This window comes from Phacochoerus africanus, chromosome 5 (assembly GCF_016906955.1).
Source record: "Phacochoerus africanus isolate WHEZ1 chromosome 5, ROS_Pafr_v1, whole genome shotgun sequence".
NCBI lineage: Eukaryota > Metazoa > Chordata > Mammalia > Artiodactyla > Suidae > Phacochoerus > Phacochoerus africanus.
This window is the reverse complement of record NC_062548.1, coordinates 5,292,053-5,308,153: the sequence shown is the minus strand read 5'-3', so window position 1 is coordinate 5,308,153 and position 16,101 is coordinate 5,292,053. Positions and strand designations below refer to the sequence as shown.

Below are 16,101 nucleotides of genomic sequence, written 5' to 3'. Positions count from 1 at the left end.
CGCCCCTCACTCTTTCCTAAAACCCTGAGCAGCCGAGACCAGCCGCTGGTTGGGTCGAGGAAGGCTCGAAAGACCCCCGAGGCTCGCTCACCCCGAGGAGAGCGCCCACCCCGTCCCACGTGGAAACGCAGCAGCGCAGCGGCCTGTCCCGGGAGCAGCAGAGCATCCCTCTCCAGGCAGCAGGGTTGACCGTTCGGCAGAAGCAGACGGGACCCTCCGCAGCGGCTGCTGCAGGTGTCCGGTCTCATCAGACTCTAAGGTCCTCTGCTCAGCTGCCTGTGCCCCTGACAATCGCGTCACTTCCCCGCCGCCCCGGGAGCCAGCCGGGCTGTGCCTGGGGACCACCAGCGGGGCCAGGAGTGTGGACCCTGCCCAGGGCGCCATGCGGGCACGTTGGGGACTGTCCCTCCAGCAACAGAGCAGAGCCTGGGCTGGAAAATCCTTCAGCAGAGGTGGCCCCAGGCTGGCCCGCAGATGCCTGGGGGCAGAGACACCCAGCCGGCGGCCCTGCTTTCCAAGTGAGAGCAGAACACCTTCCCTGAACACGGCTGGTGAAATGGGCCTACTTTTTATCTCAGTTCACTCTTGGGTCACCCGATCCCAGTCTTGAGAGCAGCTGGCACCAGGAGGGCCCCTCACAATCACACGAGGCCACCAAGGGCCGCGAGCAGACAGAGGCACCTGCAGGGCCAGGGCCAGACCCCCTCCTCGACGGTAGGGGCAGTGGCCCTTGGTGGGAAAAGAAACAGGGCCGGCGAGAAAGGCGGGTTCACCCTGTGTGGACAGAACCGTGTCCCGAGCGACTTCAACCTTCCTGTGGGAAACCAGGCCCCAAGAAAGCAACCAAAGAAAGGAATTTATACAGCACAGGACACGATCAAGGACCATGGAGAGAAACTGGGCGCCCCCCTGCCCCCGCAGGTCCACCTTCATAGCAGCACATGTGAATAATTTAAATGGTTCTTGTTAAAATACCGTCGCTTCTCGACAGAGGTACGACACAGGCGGCCGCCAGCGGCCCTGGGAAAGCCGCTTTCACCGGCAGCCACGAAGGTGGCTCGAGGCCTCGCTTTAGCAACTCAGGCCCTTTGGACTCACGGAGCTCACGGTCGCTTTGGGAAACTTACTCCAGAACAAGCAGCACACTTGCCTGCTCGGATGTGAAGTGGGAGGCAGCCGGAAGCCAGGGCCGCGACACTCGCGACACTCGGAGGGGAGGAGATGCGGCTGTGACCCCTGCACGGCCACCTCTCCAGGCCAGGGCAGCCTTGAGGCTTTTGCAGAAAAACAAGATCATTCCCCTGCCTCAACTGTACTTAAGGCTCCGTGGAGCCCACTCTTGGCTAAGAGGCCCTCACCCTTAGCTAAGCTCCCCTCTCCTCAGATGAGGGGCTCCTGGGCTGCGTGACACAGGAAAAGGGTCACAACCCTCCCTGCTTCCGAGGTCGTACTAAGCCGTCCTGGGGGAGAAGCTCAGCTAAAAGGGGTCATTTTGCGACTTCCTCCCTCTGCAGAGAGCGCCTTTCCCTGTACTTGGCGCCAGTAAAGGCGACGCCTCATCAAGCAGCAGCCAGGCAGGCGGACCCAGGTACCCAGACGGAGAGGGAGCCTCGACAGCAGGGGCCGTGCCTCCGCCGGGCCCATCCCTCCATGTGGATTCGCGCCCTGGGTGACCGGGGGCTGCCGTGCCACCAGCACGGGGCCGGACCACTTCAGCTGCTTCTCTTCTCAGCCCCACCGGGTCGGCCCGCCCGCGCTGTGGTGGGTCTCCGGGTCCCTCTGCCTGGCGCTCCTGCTCGCGTGGGGGCGACCCCCGTCTGGTCGGCCATGTCGACACGGGGCTCTCTTTCCTGCTGGGACGTGCATCTTCCTTGCCGAGCTGGCCTCTCCTGGGCCCCCTGGCGACCAGCCCCAGGACCAGTGTTGGCGAGAGCCGAGCCGGCCCTGTGGTCCGAGGACCAAAAGCCCGTCCAGAAGCTTATGGGGAAGTGGCCTCACAGGGTCCCTTCCTCCTTCCCAGCAGGGGCGAAAAAGGCACAAAGTCTCCACGTGGCAGAATGTCACTGCTGGGCACGCCGTCCCCTCCCGCCCTGTTCCAGACACCACCCTCTCCACTTGCCTCCCCCTGAGCCAGTTCCAGAAAACACAGGGCCGTCTCCACTAACAGCGGACAGAGCAAAGCACCTCAGAGGTGAGGAAAGGCCGGGGTCAGGTCAGGCCAAGCCAGGCCGAGGTCGGTGTTCTGCCACCAGCTGTCCCGGTGCCTGTGCCCCTGCAGGAGGCCGCGCGTGGGCCCAGGGCGGAGCAGCAGTGAGCGGGCAAGGAGCCACAGGCCACACCAGGGCCCTCGCCAGCCGTCGGCCCTACACACTCTCACCCATACACACCACACACGTCGGCAAAAGACAAGTTTACATGAAACAACGGGAAACGTCAGCACGGAATGAGCTGCTCTCCCGCCAGGGCGGGGCAGCGGGCACGGCCACCCTCCCGGCTCTCTGCCAACTCCCAGGACTACCTTGCAGGACGGACGCACACAGCAGCTCGCTTCCCCCCTGGTGTGGTGCCGTGGGAACGACCAGCTTGGGGCTGCGTGGGGACAGCAAGGCGGAGCCATCACACCCGCTGGGCGGCAGCCGGCCCCATCCGCTGACAACCCGCGCTGCCTGGAGGCCAGGCCCGAGCCGAGGTCCCCCGGCAGGCAGGTCCCAGCTGCGTGAGGCCTGCGCCCGCTCTGGGCAGTGCAGCCGTCGGGGCTCAGGGAGGAGCGGGAGACTGAGGACGGCTGCACGGTGGAGGGAACCGCTCCCATGGGGCCTCCAGGTGCCTGTGCGAGGAGCCAAGGCCGGGCTGAGCTCAGTCACTTGACGTTTCCTGAGAATGTTCTCCGAACGAAGCCGAAGGGCAGAGATCTCACCAGACCCGACTAGGCATCCACTGGGCAGCTCTGCTGGCATCTCCGAGGGGTGCAGGTCTGAGGGCTGCCTGGGCTCTCCCCGTGGGTGCCACAGACGAGGCCTGGGGCTGCCGGTGCTGTGGGCGTGGAGGCAGCTGGATGGGAGACAGACAGGCCGTCGAGGGTAGAGACGGCAGTGCCGGCACCAGACGCCAGAGCCCAGGAGACGCGCTCGTCCTCCTGCTTCTGGAGTGACACGGCGTGACCACCCCCTGCTCCTGCCTTGAGCACCAGGAGCCACTGGATCGCAGGGTGGCCGGGACACCGGCTGGACGCTGCAGCCCGCGGGCTCAGACCGATCTTTCGTCCCAACAGCCGGTTCCGCCTTGAACACCAACCCAGGAGGCCGTCAATCTCTCTTGAAGTTACCAGAGTGGCAGATTCACTCGGGGATTAATGCTGGGCAGGGACCTCAGACCTCCAGGCGTGACAGCGTCTAGAGATGAAACCTCAGGGCAGGTGATGCCTCCTGCGTCTGTCTCAGATTTACGATTAAGCCTGAATTCCACATTTCACCTCAAGACTGGGGTCCAAGGCCAAGCGAGACCCCTCCCCGCACCCGAGTAATGCCAATCCTTGCCCCGCAGCAGAGTCTGCAACCTGGCGGCGGCGCCCCCCCCCGGCCCGCTCCCCGTCCGTCTCCTGCGCACAGGGCGGGACCCCACGCCCGGCCTCTCCCTCGGAGGCGCCGTCCGTGCCAGGCTGCGTCTCCATCCTGCTCCGGGAGCCTGGCTTCTGCGGGCGGGCCGCCCTGACACTGGGCCATAACCCTCTCACCACGCCCTGGACAAGAGGCCTGGGGAGCGAAGGCGGAGCTGGGGGGAGAAAAGGGACACAAAGAAGCCCCAGAATCATACAATCAGCTGTCTGAACGCGTTTATGTGTTTTGTTTGAAACCAGAGCAGGGGCAGGAGGCAAGACGGCGAGGAGGACCACGCGTCCCAGTGCGGGCAGGTGGAGGCGTCCGGGCCAGGGGGCACGGGGCTCGGGGCCGCGTGGAGCTTTCCCGGCCCCGCGTGGCCGCGGCGTCGCCGCCTCGGTCTGGCTCCAGAGCTCCTTCTGGCAAGTGTCCCACTCCACTCCAGGCGGTCGGCGTCACTCCCCGGTCCCGGGCCCCTGCGGGCCGGCAGCCGTGATCACCCCGGCCTGCGTGGTCCCAGTCCCCACAGGCTCCTCCACTCGGGACCGCTTGACCTCGGGCTCCCCGGTGGAGGAGGCAGAGGTGGCCGTGGGGGTGGTGGGGGTGGGGGTGGCGGTGGTGGCCACCGCCGCTGCTGCTGCCGCCGCCGCCGCCGGCTCTTCGGGTCCCACCTCGCACACCCGCGTGACCACCACCGGAGTGGACGAGCTGGCCTGGGCCGCAAGGAGCTGCAGGGGGCTGGTGAGGGCTGGGGCGGAGGAAAAGGAGACGGACGTTGGGAAGCTGACCGGGACCAGCGCTGAGCTGTTCTGACACAGGCCCGCGTCACCGAGGGCTGCGTCACCCAGGAGCCGGGCCCCGCCCAGCACACCTGGCGGCACCTGGGCGCCAGCCCCTCCTGCCCCAGGCCTGCTCCCCGTCTCCTTCTCTTGCTGCGGCTTCCGTGTGCGGACCCCCCCCTTGACACGGAGGCTCCCGCCCTCACCCCCTGCCCCCCACCCCCGCCTGGAGGGGCTGTTTCACGTCCCTCCCGACCTCTCGTTCCTCCTGCAGGGCGTGGGCTGTGACCTAGGCTTTGCTTGTTTCCTCGAGGCTGCCCTGGCATCACAGCACAGTGCCCGGCACACAGGAGGTGCTCGAGAAACAGGCTGGAGGACCGGATCAAGGGGAGAAACACCTGTGCTGCCCTGATCCCAGAAAACCAGGGGCGTGGAGGTGGCGCGGGGTCTCACCGTAAGCGTTGCCGGCTAAACTATTGGTGGGGACAGCGTGCTTGCCGTTCTGAGTGACGGCCCGGACGGGAAGGTGGTGCTGCCCGATGGTCACCGGCGTGGCTGGCTGCAGGATGGTGACCGTGTGTCCAGGGACCCCGGGGGCCATCTGGCTGGCCACCGTCTGGATCACTCGGCTGGCAGCGGGGATGGTGGCAAACGCTATGGTGGGTTTCTCTTCCAAGCCTGCGGGGACAGCGTGGATCAGAGCCCCGTTCACGCTCACGGGGACCCGCGTCGCACACACGCACGTGCACCTCGGCCTGACTCTGCCGATGCAGAGAGAGCGGAGCGCGGCCCCGAGGCGCGGGCACCGGGACGGAACACTGCTTCTCAACACAAAACGTCCACTGACGAAATATGTTTCGAAATGAGAGAAAAACAAGGCTTAAAAAAAAATTTAAAGGAGTTCCCGTCGTGGCGCAGTGGTTAACGAATCCGACTAGGAACCATGAGGTTGCGGGATCGGTCCCTGCCCTTGCTCAGTGGGTTAAGGATCCGGCGTTGCCGTGAGCTGTGGTGTAGGTCGCAGACGCGGCTCGGATCCCGCGTTGCTGTGGCTCTGGCGTAGGCCGGTGGCTACGGCTCCAATTCAACCCCTAGCCTGGGAACCTCCGTATGCCGCGGGAGCAGCCCAAGAAATAGCAACAACAACAACAACAAAAGACAAAAAAAAAAATTTAAATACCTTCAACTTTAACCAGGCCAATGGCAAGGTGAGAAAGAAAATGTACTATTTGGCATGAAGTGACCTGCTTTCAGAGCCATAACCTAGCCTTTCCCCAAAATGCACGTGGCCCTAGGGTGGTGTAGAGGAGGGACCTCGGGGGGCTCTGACGGTGCAGCTGCATTTTCAGCCTTGTCCCCAGGAATTCCCTGGGTCCAGAGTTCTAGCTCAGGAGCCAGCCACTGCTTCTCACTCCGCACGACTCCAAGGCAGCCCTGGGGCGCCGGGCAGCGCCCCACAGGGAGCACACCCCGGGGGAGCACGGCAGAGCGGCAGCGGTGCTGCTTTCCAGGAGGTACTTCCCAAGAGATGCGGAGCAGAGAACAGGCAGCAGCCTGAGAGCCACTGTCCCCCAGGACAGCCTGTGTCTCCAGACTTGGGCTCTGCAGCCCCTGGCTCTATGTCCTGGGGACCCACCTCAGCCACAGGGGTCCCCACGCAGTGACAGCATGGCCATGTTACCTCTCGCCTCACTGCCCAGGTCCAGCACGGCCGTGCCTGCTGCTTCGTGGGTGGCCCCTGCCGAGGCCTGGCTGGCCAGGATGTATCCATTAGCGGAGCTGGCGGAGGTGGTGACCACTCTGAGCATGGTGACAGGGGGGGCCTGCTGCACCACGTGGATCGCGTGGCCCGCCGGCTGCTGGGCCGTCACAATGGAAGCTGGCATGTAGGCCACGGGCTTGGCCACCAGGCTGGGCGGTCGGGGTGGCACGGCCATGATCACCGGCTGGGCGCTGACGGGAGAGCCTGCCGAGAAGGGCGCGGGGTCAGTGGGGACTCGGGACGCTCCCTCCCAGGCCACGTCCGCCAAGAGGACAGAGCCCTTCTCACCAGGCGCACTTTGGGAGTACCGGTACTCAGGAACAGACGCCAACTTGGACCCGAAGTCGGGGTCGTGCGGGATGGGCGAGCCCTCCCGCGACAGGCACTCTGGGGTCTGCAGGCCACTGGAACGAGGCGACATCAGCCCCGGGTGAGTGGGTGAGGCCGGAGCGCTCCTGGGGGGCAGAGAGAGGGCCACAGCCGTAAGTAAACGCTGCGAGGGAGGAAGATAGGGACTCGTCAAGCTGGGTGACAACGCGACACCCACGTGCTGCCTTTGCCCGACGTCCCTGACGCTGCTCTGTCCTCTCAAGGCATTTCCAACACCGACCGTCCTGCAGCGGCATCCTGCCGCCCGCTGGACATAACGTCGCTCTGCAGGTACAGCCCCGCCCAAGGCCACGGTCCAGGGCCTTCACCTCCGGGAGGGCCCAGGCCTCAGAAAAGAGGCCCCGGCTCTTGTGCTAACAACAGTGGCTCTGCAGGGGCGGGCACAAACCTTCCCCTGGACAGGCGGACCCCCGAGACAGCAAAGCTGTTTGTCTCGCATAGGTAACAACCCCCAGAACCTCCGCCTGGGTCTAACATCCGTTGCCTGGACAGGCCGTGCAATGAGCACGGTCCCTCTGCAGGGACCTCCAAGCACACGCAGCACGAGGCCGCAGGCCCCTGAGCCACTGCACATGCACGGGCGGGAAGCTGGGCTGCCGGATTCTCCAGGGGGCTCCCCGTTTTGCATTTAAGGTCACCACCAGCGCCACACCCCACCCCACCCTCTGGGCCCGAGCCTGGCCCACTCTTCTCCAACCCCCTTGGCTGGTATGTGTCCTCCATCCAGGCCCGAGGCCCCATCTGCTCATTCAATGCTCTAACCAGTAGCAACTGGTCACCCTGCAGCCCTAAACCTCGCCTGCAGGAGACCCAGCTCCCATCAGGTCCTCTGAAACCTGGCTTCCCCCTCTGCCCCAGCGCACACAGTCTGCCTCCTCTCCCCAGGACTCGGCTCACACCGAGCTGGGGCCAGGCTCGCCTCCTGGACTGGGGGCTCCCTTCTTGAGCCACCCCCTGCCCCCCGCAAATTCTATGTCGTAGGTGACCAGCCTCCCAACTGCCAGCCGCGACCTTGCAAGCAGCCCTCATGCTTGTGGGCAGCCCTGGACACACAGGCAAGCCCAGGCGCCACCCCCAGCTTGCCCCCAGCTGAAGAGCAATGTTGGCCGCTGGGTGGGTTGAACTATGTCCCCAACGACACGCTGGGGCCCGAGCCCCCAGTGCTCAGAAGGGGACCTTCTTTGGAGACGGGGTCTGTGCAGAGCAGCCCCATCCGAGGAAGCCCAAGGGCCCTCCCTGTTTCACCCCAGGCCCACACGCTTCATCTCAGCACCTGAGAACTGAGGGCGGGAGCAGCCGCCATCCTGCTCCTGTCCCCAGCACACAGCTCAGTAGTCCCCAGCTATTCCCTCAAAAAGAGGGGAAAAACTTAAGTGCCCAAACCCCTGCGGCCGTGGCCACCTGGGCGGCTGGCCGACTGAGCAGCAGAGTGGCTCACCTGGATGACAGTGGCCTGACCGAGTGGCAGAGCGGCTCACCTGGATGACAGCGGCCCAAAGGGGGTGCGGAAGCAGGTGCCCCGCTGCCTCCGTTTCCGGAACGCCTGCTCCACGAGCTTGGCCTCAGAGGCAGGGTCTATCCGCCAAAAGGACCCCTTCCCGGGCTCCTCCTGGGAACGAGGGACCTTAATGAAGTAGCGGTTCAAGGAGAGGTTGTGGCGGATGGAATTCTGCGGGCAAAGCAGAGACAGTCGTCAGTCACCGCGGGTCAGGACCCAAAGCCCAGCCCGACCCGACCTGAGCGCAGTGGCCAGGAGACCCCCTGGCCGAGCCCCAGGGTCCACGCCGTGGTGGGGGGCGTCGCAGGCAGGAGGGGCCTCCGTGGGCGCAAAGGGCGTGGAGGTTTTTCCTGTGGAAATTGGGCCCGGGACCAGGACTATCCCACACTGCGAGAGCGCAACAGGCGCAAACCCTGGTCCAGGAGATGCCCTGTTAGGAGCTTGCACTGAACCAACCAGCAGACGGGAAACAGCGGCCACAGAGGACACGTCAACAGCTGTGAGGTGCTGTCGTGTCCCCTGTCGGCAGAGGTCTTAAGGACCTCAACAGAGAAATCATCCGGAAGCAGCAGGGCAGCGTTTCCAACGGGGCACACCAGCACCCTGGGCGCAGGAAGCGCCGGCATGGTTCCATGTTTCTGGACCCTAACCGGGGAGAGGACCTGGGCTCCCTGCGGACACCCCGCAGGCCGTCAGAAGGACCAGCCCGACTCTTCTGACCCTCTGCTGCCTGGGGACGCGGCCTGGAGTCGGGGTCGGGGTCGGGGTCGGGGTCCCCCCCACCCCCCGCGCGGGCGCACCTGCCAGCCCTTGTCGGCCGTCCTGTAGTAGGGGTAATGCTTGGTGATGTGGGCGTAGATGCCGCTTAGTGTTAGCTGCCGGTCCTGCGCCGAGGAGATGGCCTGCACGATCAGCTGGGCATAGGAGTACGGCGGCTTCGACTCATCCTGAGGACACAGACAGCGCGGGGTCGGCCCGAAAGAAAGGCTCCCCCGCCCCCCAACCCACACGCCACCTCCTCGGGGAGAACACCCTTCCGGTGGGGACTCGCAGCAGAACTGCTAAAATCAACCCGTGACCTCTGCCGGCTTAATCCACGTGCTTTAAACCAGGGAAGGGCCATCTCTGCCTCATGGGAGGGAAAACTTAAGTCTGAGGTTTCTCACCTCCTCTGCACACTGATTTACAAACGGGTGTCAGACGGAAATGAGCTAGGACACAAAGCTGTAGGGGAGAGCCTGGCCGCCTTCCCCGGGGCCGGGACCGTGTCTGGAGCCGTCCAGCCCCGCGGACGGGGCGGCGCATGCGCAGGAAGGCAGAGCGGCCGCCCCCGCGCCCGTCCCCTGTCAACGCGCCCAGGCTGAGACCTTGGGACTGTCCCCTCCCGACGCCTCCGCCTGCTGCTCCGAGGCGGCCTTCGCGGCGAACTCTGCTGCGAGCTGCAGGTCCGAGGTCACATTCTGGACGAAGCGGTAGCCGGAGGATCCGGCCCCGCGGGGGCTGGCCGGGCAGGAGTTGGGGACACTGCAGAGAGAAAGGACACGTCCTGAGTTCCGGCCCTGTACTGGGGAGGCGGATCTGGTGTTACAGGATGTCAGGATCCCTGAACGGAGCAGGGACTGAGGTCACGCGGCAGGGCACTGTCCCGACCCCACTGGCTGTGCAACCTGGGCCGCGACAGGGCCCCACGGCTGCAGGCTGCTCACTCGGCCACACGGTGGCGCCTGAAGCGAGGCTGGGCTGCAGGAAGATCCGCGCTGGCCTCCCAACCCAGTTCCCAGGCCCGCGGCTGCCCAGGGTCACGGCCTCAACTCGCTGGCTCATCTCTGGCTGGAAACTGCAACACAATCCGTGGGCGGGAAACATCAGAGCTCCCCGTTGGGGTCTCAGCCCAAGTAGCCCAAGAGCCTGCAGTCTGTCCCTGTGGTCTGGCCCAGCCACCAGGCCCAGCTCACATCCCTACCAAGGAGGTCTGTGGCCAGCAAACCATGTCCAAATTCTGATTTTGAAAATTAAAAACATTCAGGGAAAACCAACAAAAGCTCTAAGAGTGGGTCACAGACCCAGGTTAAAACTAACCTGGGGGAGCTCCCTGGTGGCTCTGTGGGTTAAGGATCTAGCACTGTCACTACTGGGGCTCAGGTCACTGCTGTGATGAGGAGTTGAGCCCTGGCCTGGGGAACTTCCACATGGTGTGGGTGTGGCCAAAAAAACTAAAAAGCGCCCTTGCTGAGAGGTGCCCACAGCCCAGTGGTAGCCTGCCTCCTTCTGCTCGTCCCCAGGAGTGCCAGCCTGCCCAGCTGTGTGTGCCTCCTCCAAGACGGACCCCCCAGGACCCTGGGAGGTGCCACTCATTTTCCCATCACGCCCCAGGCAATTACCCGCCCCACCTGTTCCAACGACAGGGTGCCCCCAAGGCGCCCACAGGTCAAGCACAAATGAGAGCCTCCTGCACCACGCACTGGACACCAACCCAGAGCCTCCTCTGGGGCCTAGCTGCCATCATGGGCTCCCTGCCTGTCTCCTGTGGCGGGGGGGGGCACCTGCAGCACTTGGGGCGGGGGGCTCAAGAGACAGTTACCGAATGGAGGAAGGAATAAATGAAACCATAAAACACCACGGCTGAGAAACACTTGGCTGTTGACATTAACGCCGGATTCTACCACGTCACCATCCCTTAGTGGCCAGGAATCCACACAACTCCAAGCCACTGCATGTCCATGGAGAAATTCAAAGGAATCTCTTATTTGAGAATTTCTGTTCTCTTTTCCACTAGATGCTCCAAACACAGAGATAAGCAAGTCCCGTGAGTATAGAAATTTTAACCGACAACCAAAAGTGAGCTGCAGAGAGACGAGGAGCAGCAATAAACGCAGCGCTTTCTGAACTTCACTTCGACCCAAACGCAGAGCCAGGCGAAGAGCGGAAGCTGGGGGAGCGCATCTCCCCAGGACCGGGCTCACACACTCCACCATCCAAGTGCCCCCGTCCAGGAATGAAACGCCACGGCACACGGTGGCTCAGGGGACGGGCAGCCCTGACGGGGGCCGGCATTGCTCCAAGCCCAGGCGCGTTCGGGGCCCCTCGAACACAAGTGGACCGACACACCACGCCTGGTCCACACTCTGGCCACGAGAACTGTCCTCCAGAAACACGCCAGCCTCCCAGAGACAGATCAGGGAAAGGCGCGTGGTGGAGACGGGGAGTGGGAAGCCTTGTTTGGGGACACCTCACTGGCGACTAAACCTGTGCAACTGACAGGGGCACCCAGACCAGGGGAGGCCACATGACTTCAGGGCCCAAGGCGCTTGTAAAAGTTTGTATTTTGTAAAAGACCACAGAAGACTCACACCTCACCCTCGACAGGCTAAACCCAGGGAAAACGCTGCCGCTCCCCACGGAATGACTTCTGTGGCCACAGCGAACAGGCCAGCAGGCTGGCTCCCGAACAAGAAGAGGCCAGGCGGTCCCTGTGCCACCGCATGCGGCGTGGAGGCCCGTGCGGACAAGCCCTTCCTGGGAGGCTGACACCCAGAGGGCCCAGCAGGCCCGTCCCGGGGAACATGCGTGTGCACACACGGCCGCCCCGGCCTCAATAAACGCCATTCAGCTGTCCCCGCGCGGGCTGGCCTTGGCCGAGGGCCGCGCCTGGTACCCAGCAGCCCTGGCGTCACGCACCCAAGGCGGAGGAGCAGAGCTGGAAGCACAGAAGCAGGATGTCTCAGGGCTGAAATGCTCGATTTAAAGATGGGCCTGCGGGGTGGGACGGGAACAGCGATTCTGAGAAACTGTCCAGGACACCCAGTGTCACCAAGGGAGCTTCCCCTCCACCACGCAGCTCCCCAACAAGCAGCGAAAGAGGAAAGATCCAGTATAAAGTCACACGGGCTCTCCAGGGGGTGGGGGGAAATGCAGGGCCCTCCTGGGGTCCAGGCTTAGGCAGACTCGCCCACTTCAGGGGCCCCCCAAGTGCCCGGGGTGTGGAAGATGATTTGGGGACGGGGTAAAGGGCAGAGGCCAAGCGGCCTGGAACCACCAGGTGCTACGTAATCGACACTGTTCTTCCCGCCTTAAGGGTGAATGTGGAAAAGACGTGGAAGGCGCCCTTCGAGACCACTGGTCACTGACTTCCCCTTTTATGAAAAACCATCCCCAAGTCACCCTCCAGAAGTCACACGTCCGCTCAGGTGAGAAGGATTCAGGGTCAGGAGTGGGCATGGCTCATGGCTGACCTGTCCCGCCAGCAGCTGCCCTGGATCTGGGCCACTGTCTCAACAGGACCAGCTGGCCCAGCCTGGCGACAGCTCAGGCCCAGAACCCGACTCCTGGGACCGGCCGAGACACACCTGGCAACCACATGCACCTCGTGTTTGCGACACTGGAGCAGCCAGCTAAGAGAGGCAGACACGACCAAGGGCCCAAGGAGCTGCGGGGAGCCTTCCCCAGGCACCTGCCGCCCGCCCCACCCCTGGTGGCCCTGGATGTCCCGCTCATTGCCTGGCTGGCTGGCCTGGTTCTGCCTGGGGCCATAGGAAAACCCAGCAGGCAGGAGGCTCTGGGCCCTCCTCCTCCCACGCTGGCCTCCTGGAAAGCAAGTCTTGATGCTCCTGCCTTCGGGACTTTTCTTTAAAAAAACAAAAAAATCTGCTTAAGGCACAATTCGCCTCAAATCCATTCCAAGTTGTGTATTTGTTTTCCGATTAAAAACTTACAATAAAAAGAGGAACTGGGAGTGGCTCTGAAATCACAGTGGGAAGACGGGAGGTGCACTGCTGAGCCTGTAACCCCCTCCCCAGCCCTGGCTCCGCTCTGGTCTGCTCTAGAGAACAGGGACCTGACTGCCAGGGGTGGAGGGTGGCCTGTGGACGGGGGACAGGATACGCTGTGGACAGCGGTCGGGGCATGCCTGTACCCTCAACAGCCCGGCCCCAGGACGGCAGACAGGGGTTGCCCTGCTCCCAGGAGGGGCGGCTGAGTCCCCCCCCCACCAGCCCCCAGCCACACCACCGCCTGAGGTGATCCAGGCAGCTTCCCAAGACCTGGGTTTTTTTTTAAGGATACTATTTCAATGAGATTATTAATCTTCAATTGAAAAATATCAGCTCCTTGATGGCAGTCGAGCTGATGGAGATTTTTCAGGTGAAAGACCTCACTTGACGACCACACAGATTTAAGTGTAACACTGGTTTTCATTCATGTCTTTGGAACTTCTTTCGAAAATTAGAATTTTTTTTTTTTTTTAAACTCTAGAAAACAAATGCTTCAACTGAAGTATATAGAATTTCTGGAGTTCCTGTTGTGGCTCAGCCATTAATGAACCTGACTGGTATCCACGAGGACACAGGCTCTATCCCTGGCCTCGCTAAGTGGGTTAAGGATCCGTCGTTGCCACAAGCTGCAGTGTAAGTGGCAGATGCAGCTTGGATCCCACGTTGCTGTGGCTGTGGTGTAGGCCGGCAGCTGTAGCTCTGATTCGACCCCTAGCCTGGGAACCCCCTAAAAACACACACAAAAAAGTATATAGAATTTCTTATTCAAAATACGTTAGTAAACTTACAGGCTCACGTCATAATTTTATTTACTGAGGGATGCAGTGCCTGACCTCAGGGGCTACAGCCGAGGGGCACGTGTGCAGGACATGGGGCAGCACTCGGACAGGGCTCTGCAGACGCAGAGGAGGCGGGGAGAAGGCGAAAGGGCAAAACCAAGGGCACGGCGAGACCCCAGAGAAGGGAGACGGCGGTCCTGAGACGCGAGGATACAGCCAAGAGCACATCTGGAGAACAAGGAAAGGCTCTGACGGTGTTTAAAAAGAGAAACCAAAGTTCCATAAAGAGTGTCAGGAGAGACTTGAGGTTTCTGAGGACGCAGGTAAGAGAAAGAGACAGAGGGGGGAAAGGTGGGAAAAGCAGAAACAAGACGGTAACTCCCTGAGATCGCAGGAACTGAGCCTTCAGACGGAAGACCGCCCCCCCCCCCGCTCCAGGCCCGGCCGGGACAGCACGAGGGACTCAGTCCTCCCAGGGGGAAAGGCTGTGCAGAAGGGCCAGGCCGGCGGCGGCCGGTGGTGGCGGCGGCGGCAGCAGCATTGTCCCCCCACGGCCACCCTCGAGGCTAGAGGGCGCCCTCGCCCGGAAGCACAGGGCCTCCAACCTGGCGCGCTCCCCCCAGGGAAGCCACCCACCTGCTTATCAACGGAGGAGAGTTTTCAGCTGCGTACGTTCTCAAAAAAGACTGACCCTTCCCGTCCCCACTGCCAGTAAGTAGAGGGAACGATGAGGGGAAGGAAGCCAGGAGAGCGGGGTTCCCAGATTCAGGTCCGGGGCGCTCTCAGGTCCAGGAGGGAGGGCTCGGGGGACGAGATCAAGGAGATGTAAGCAAACCCGGGAAGGGGCGCCGAGCGGAGGCTGAGCTCGTGCCCTGGAGGGTCCCACCGCCGCAACCGGGGACCCTGACGGACAGTTCCGACGACCTTGGGGGCGCGGAAGAAAAGCCAAGCCTCAGGTTGCGCACAGACTAGAAACCAGCGCGGGGTTTGTGCGCTTAGATGGGGGTGCGTCTCAGGGGAGGACAAACCTTCAAAAAACACAGTGAAGTCGGTACCGCCTGCGCTGCGGGCACCCACTCTGCTGCAGAGAATGACCCTCCTGAGCCTCGGTGTCCCCATCCGCAAGGTGGGGGCGGGACGGCAAGGTGGGGGTCGCAGAGCACCCGCATCCAGCGGAGAGGGCAGGACGTCCCGGCCCCGCCCCGCGCTCGCCGCAGGCCCCGCCCCGCGCTCGCCACCGGCCCCGCCCCCCCCACCCGCGAGGCATGGGTCAGAAACCCCTCTATTTCTTTTTTTTTTTCCTTTTCTTTCTTTTTTTCTTTTGGCTTTTTGAGGGCCGCATCCGCGGCATATGGAGGTTCCCAGGCTAGGGGTCTCATCCAAGCTGTAGCCACCAGTCTACGCAACAGCCACAGCAACGCGGGATCCAAGCCGCGTCTTCGACCTACACCACAGCTCACGACAACGCCGGATCCTTAACCCACTGAGCCAGGCCAGGGATCGAACCCTCTCCCTCATGGTTCGTAGTCGGATTCCTTAACCACTGAGCCATGACGGGATCTCCTAGAAACAGTTCTATTTTTATCGCTGTTCTTAAACCTTGTGGCTCATGACCCTACTGAGCTCATTTAAAACTTAACAATCAGACCTGAGGGTGCCACCACCTCCCCGTGGACTCTCACTTCAGAGAAGCGATTTCGGGCCACTGACGGCCCTAAGCCTCTGAGCACTTAGCTCTGAACCCCTCAGGAGACAAGAAACTGGCAACAGCCATGTGGCCCTCAGTGGCGAAGTGGTCAACCGTCAAGGGGCCACGTGCAACAGTCGAGCCGCGAGAGAGGACTGACGGGAAAGGAGCCAGAGGCACAGGAACAGGAGGAGAGCGGGCTGCAGGGCCTTTCTGGGGAGCAGTCAGCAGCACTTCACACAAGGTCTCCGCCCGCTCACTGGCTTCTGTCCCACGGTAGCGCCGCCCGGGACTTTTTATTCTCCAAAACATTTGGATTCTGCAGAACGTGTCGTACCTCCACCGTCTGGGGGAAGAGGGGAGCTTCTCAGGGCTCTCATGACAACGTCTGTGCTCCCTTGGGGTAAACTCCATGCTGGAAATCCGGGCTGCTGCTCGGCCAGGTTAGCTAGTCTCTGGAAAGCACTGACCAGTGAGTGCCATCAGCAAACCGCCTGAACCAAGACGTACCAAGCTCTTCTCCCTCCGAGTGGGCACATCTGGGCTCCCCGCCCCAGGCCTCCCTCAGCTCCTCTGCCAGGCCCCTCCTGCTTCCTCAACCCCAGAGCCAAAGCCCGGAAGGAAGCGCTCCAGGCGGCAGGTCACGGGCTGGGTGTGGTCCGGAAGGGTCAGCCAAGAACATGGCACAGCGACCTTCAGAGCCGCTCCCCCCCCTCCCCCACAGATGCGTCTGAGAGCCGGGAACCCATCCAGTGGAGACAAGAACTAAAGGACAAGCCCATTCAACTGCCTCTCAACATGTTTTTTCGGCCGTGTTGGGTGGCAGTTCTGGGGCCAGGGA

General features: G+C 62.7%; 1 protein-coding gene across 1 annotated transcript in view; it reads right to left on the bottom strand.

The window, feature by feature from the left end:
* Positions 1-3,815: 3,815 nt before the first annotated feature.
* The window catches only part of FOXK1 (forkhead box K1), a 59,625-nt gene continuing 47,339 nt past the window's right edge, over positions 3,816-16,101 (bottom strand). Inside the window, 7 exon segments of the mRNA XM_047779451.1 lie at positions 3,816-4,344; positions 4,829-5,053; positions 6,057-6,341; positions 6,426-6,592; positions 8,006-8,196; positions 8,826-8,972; positions 9,393-9,549. Of these exon segments, the coding sequence (XP_047635407.1) occupies positions 4,052-4,344; positions 4,829-5,053; positions 6,057-6,341; positions 6,426-6,592; positions 8,006-8,196; positions 8,826-8,972; positions 9,393-9,549 (1,465 nt within the window). The 3' untranslated portion in view covers positions 3,816-4,051.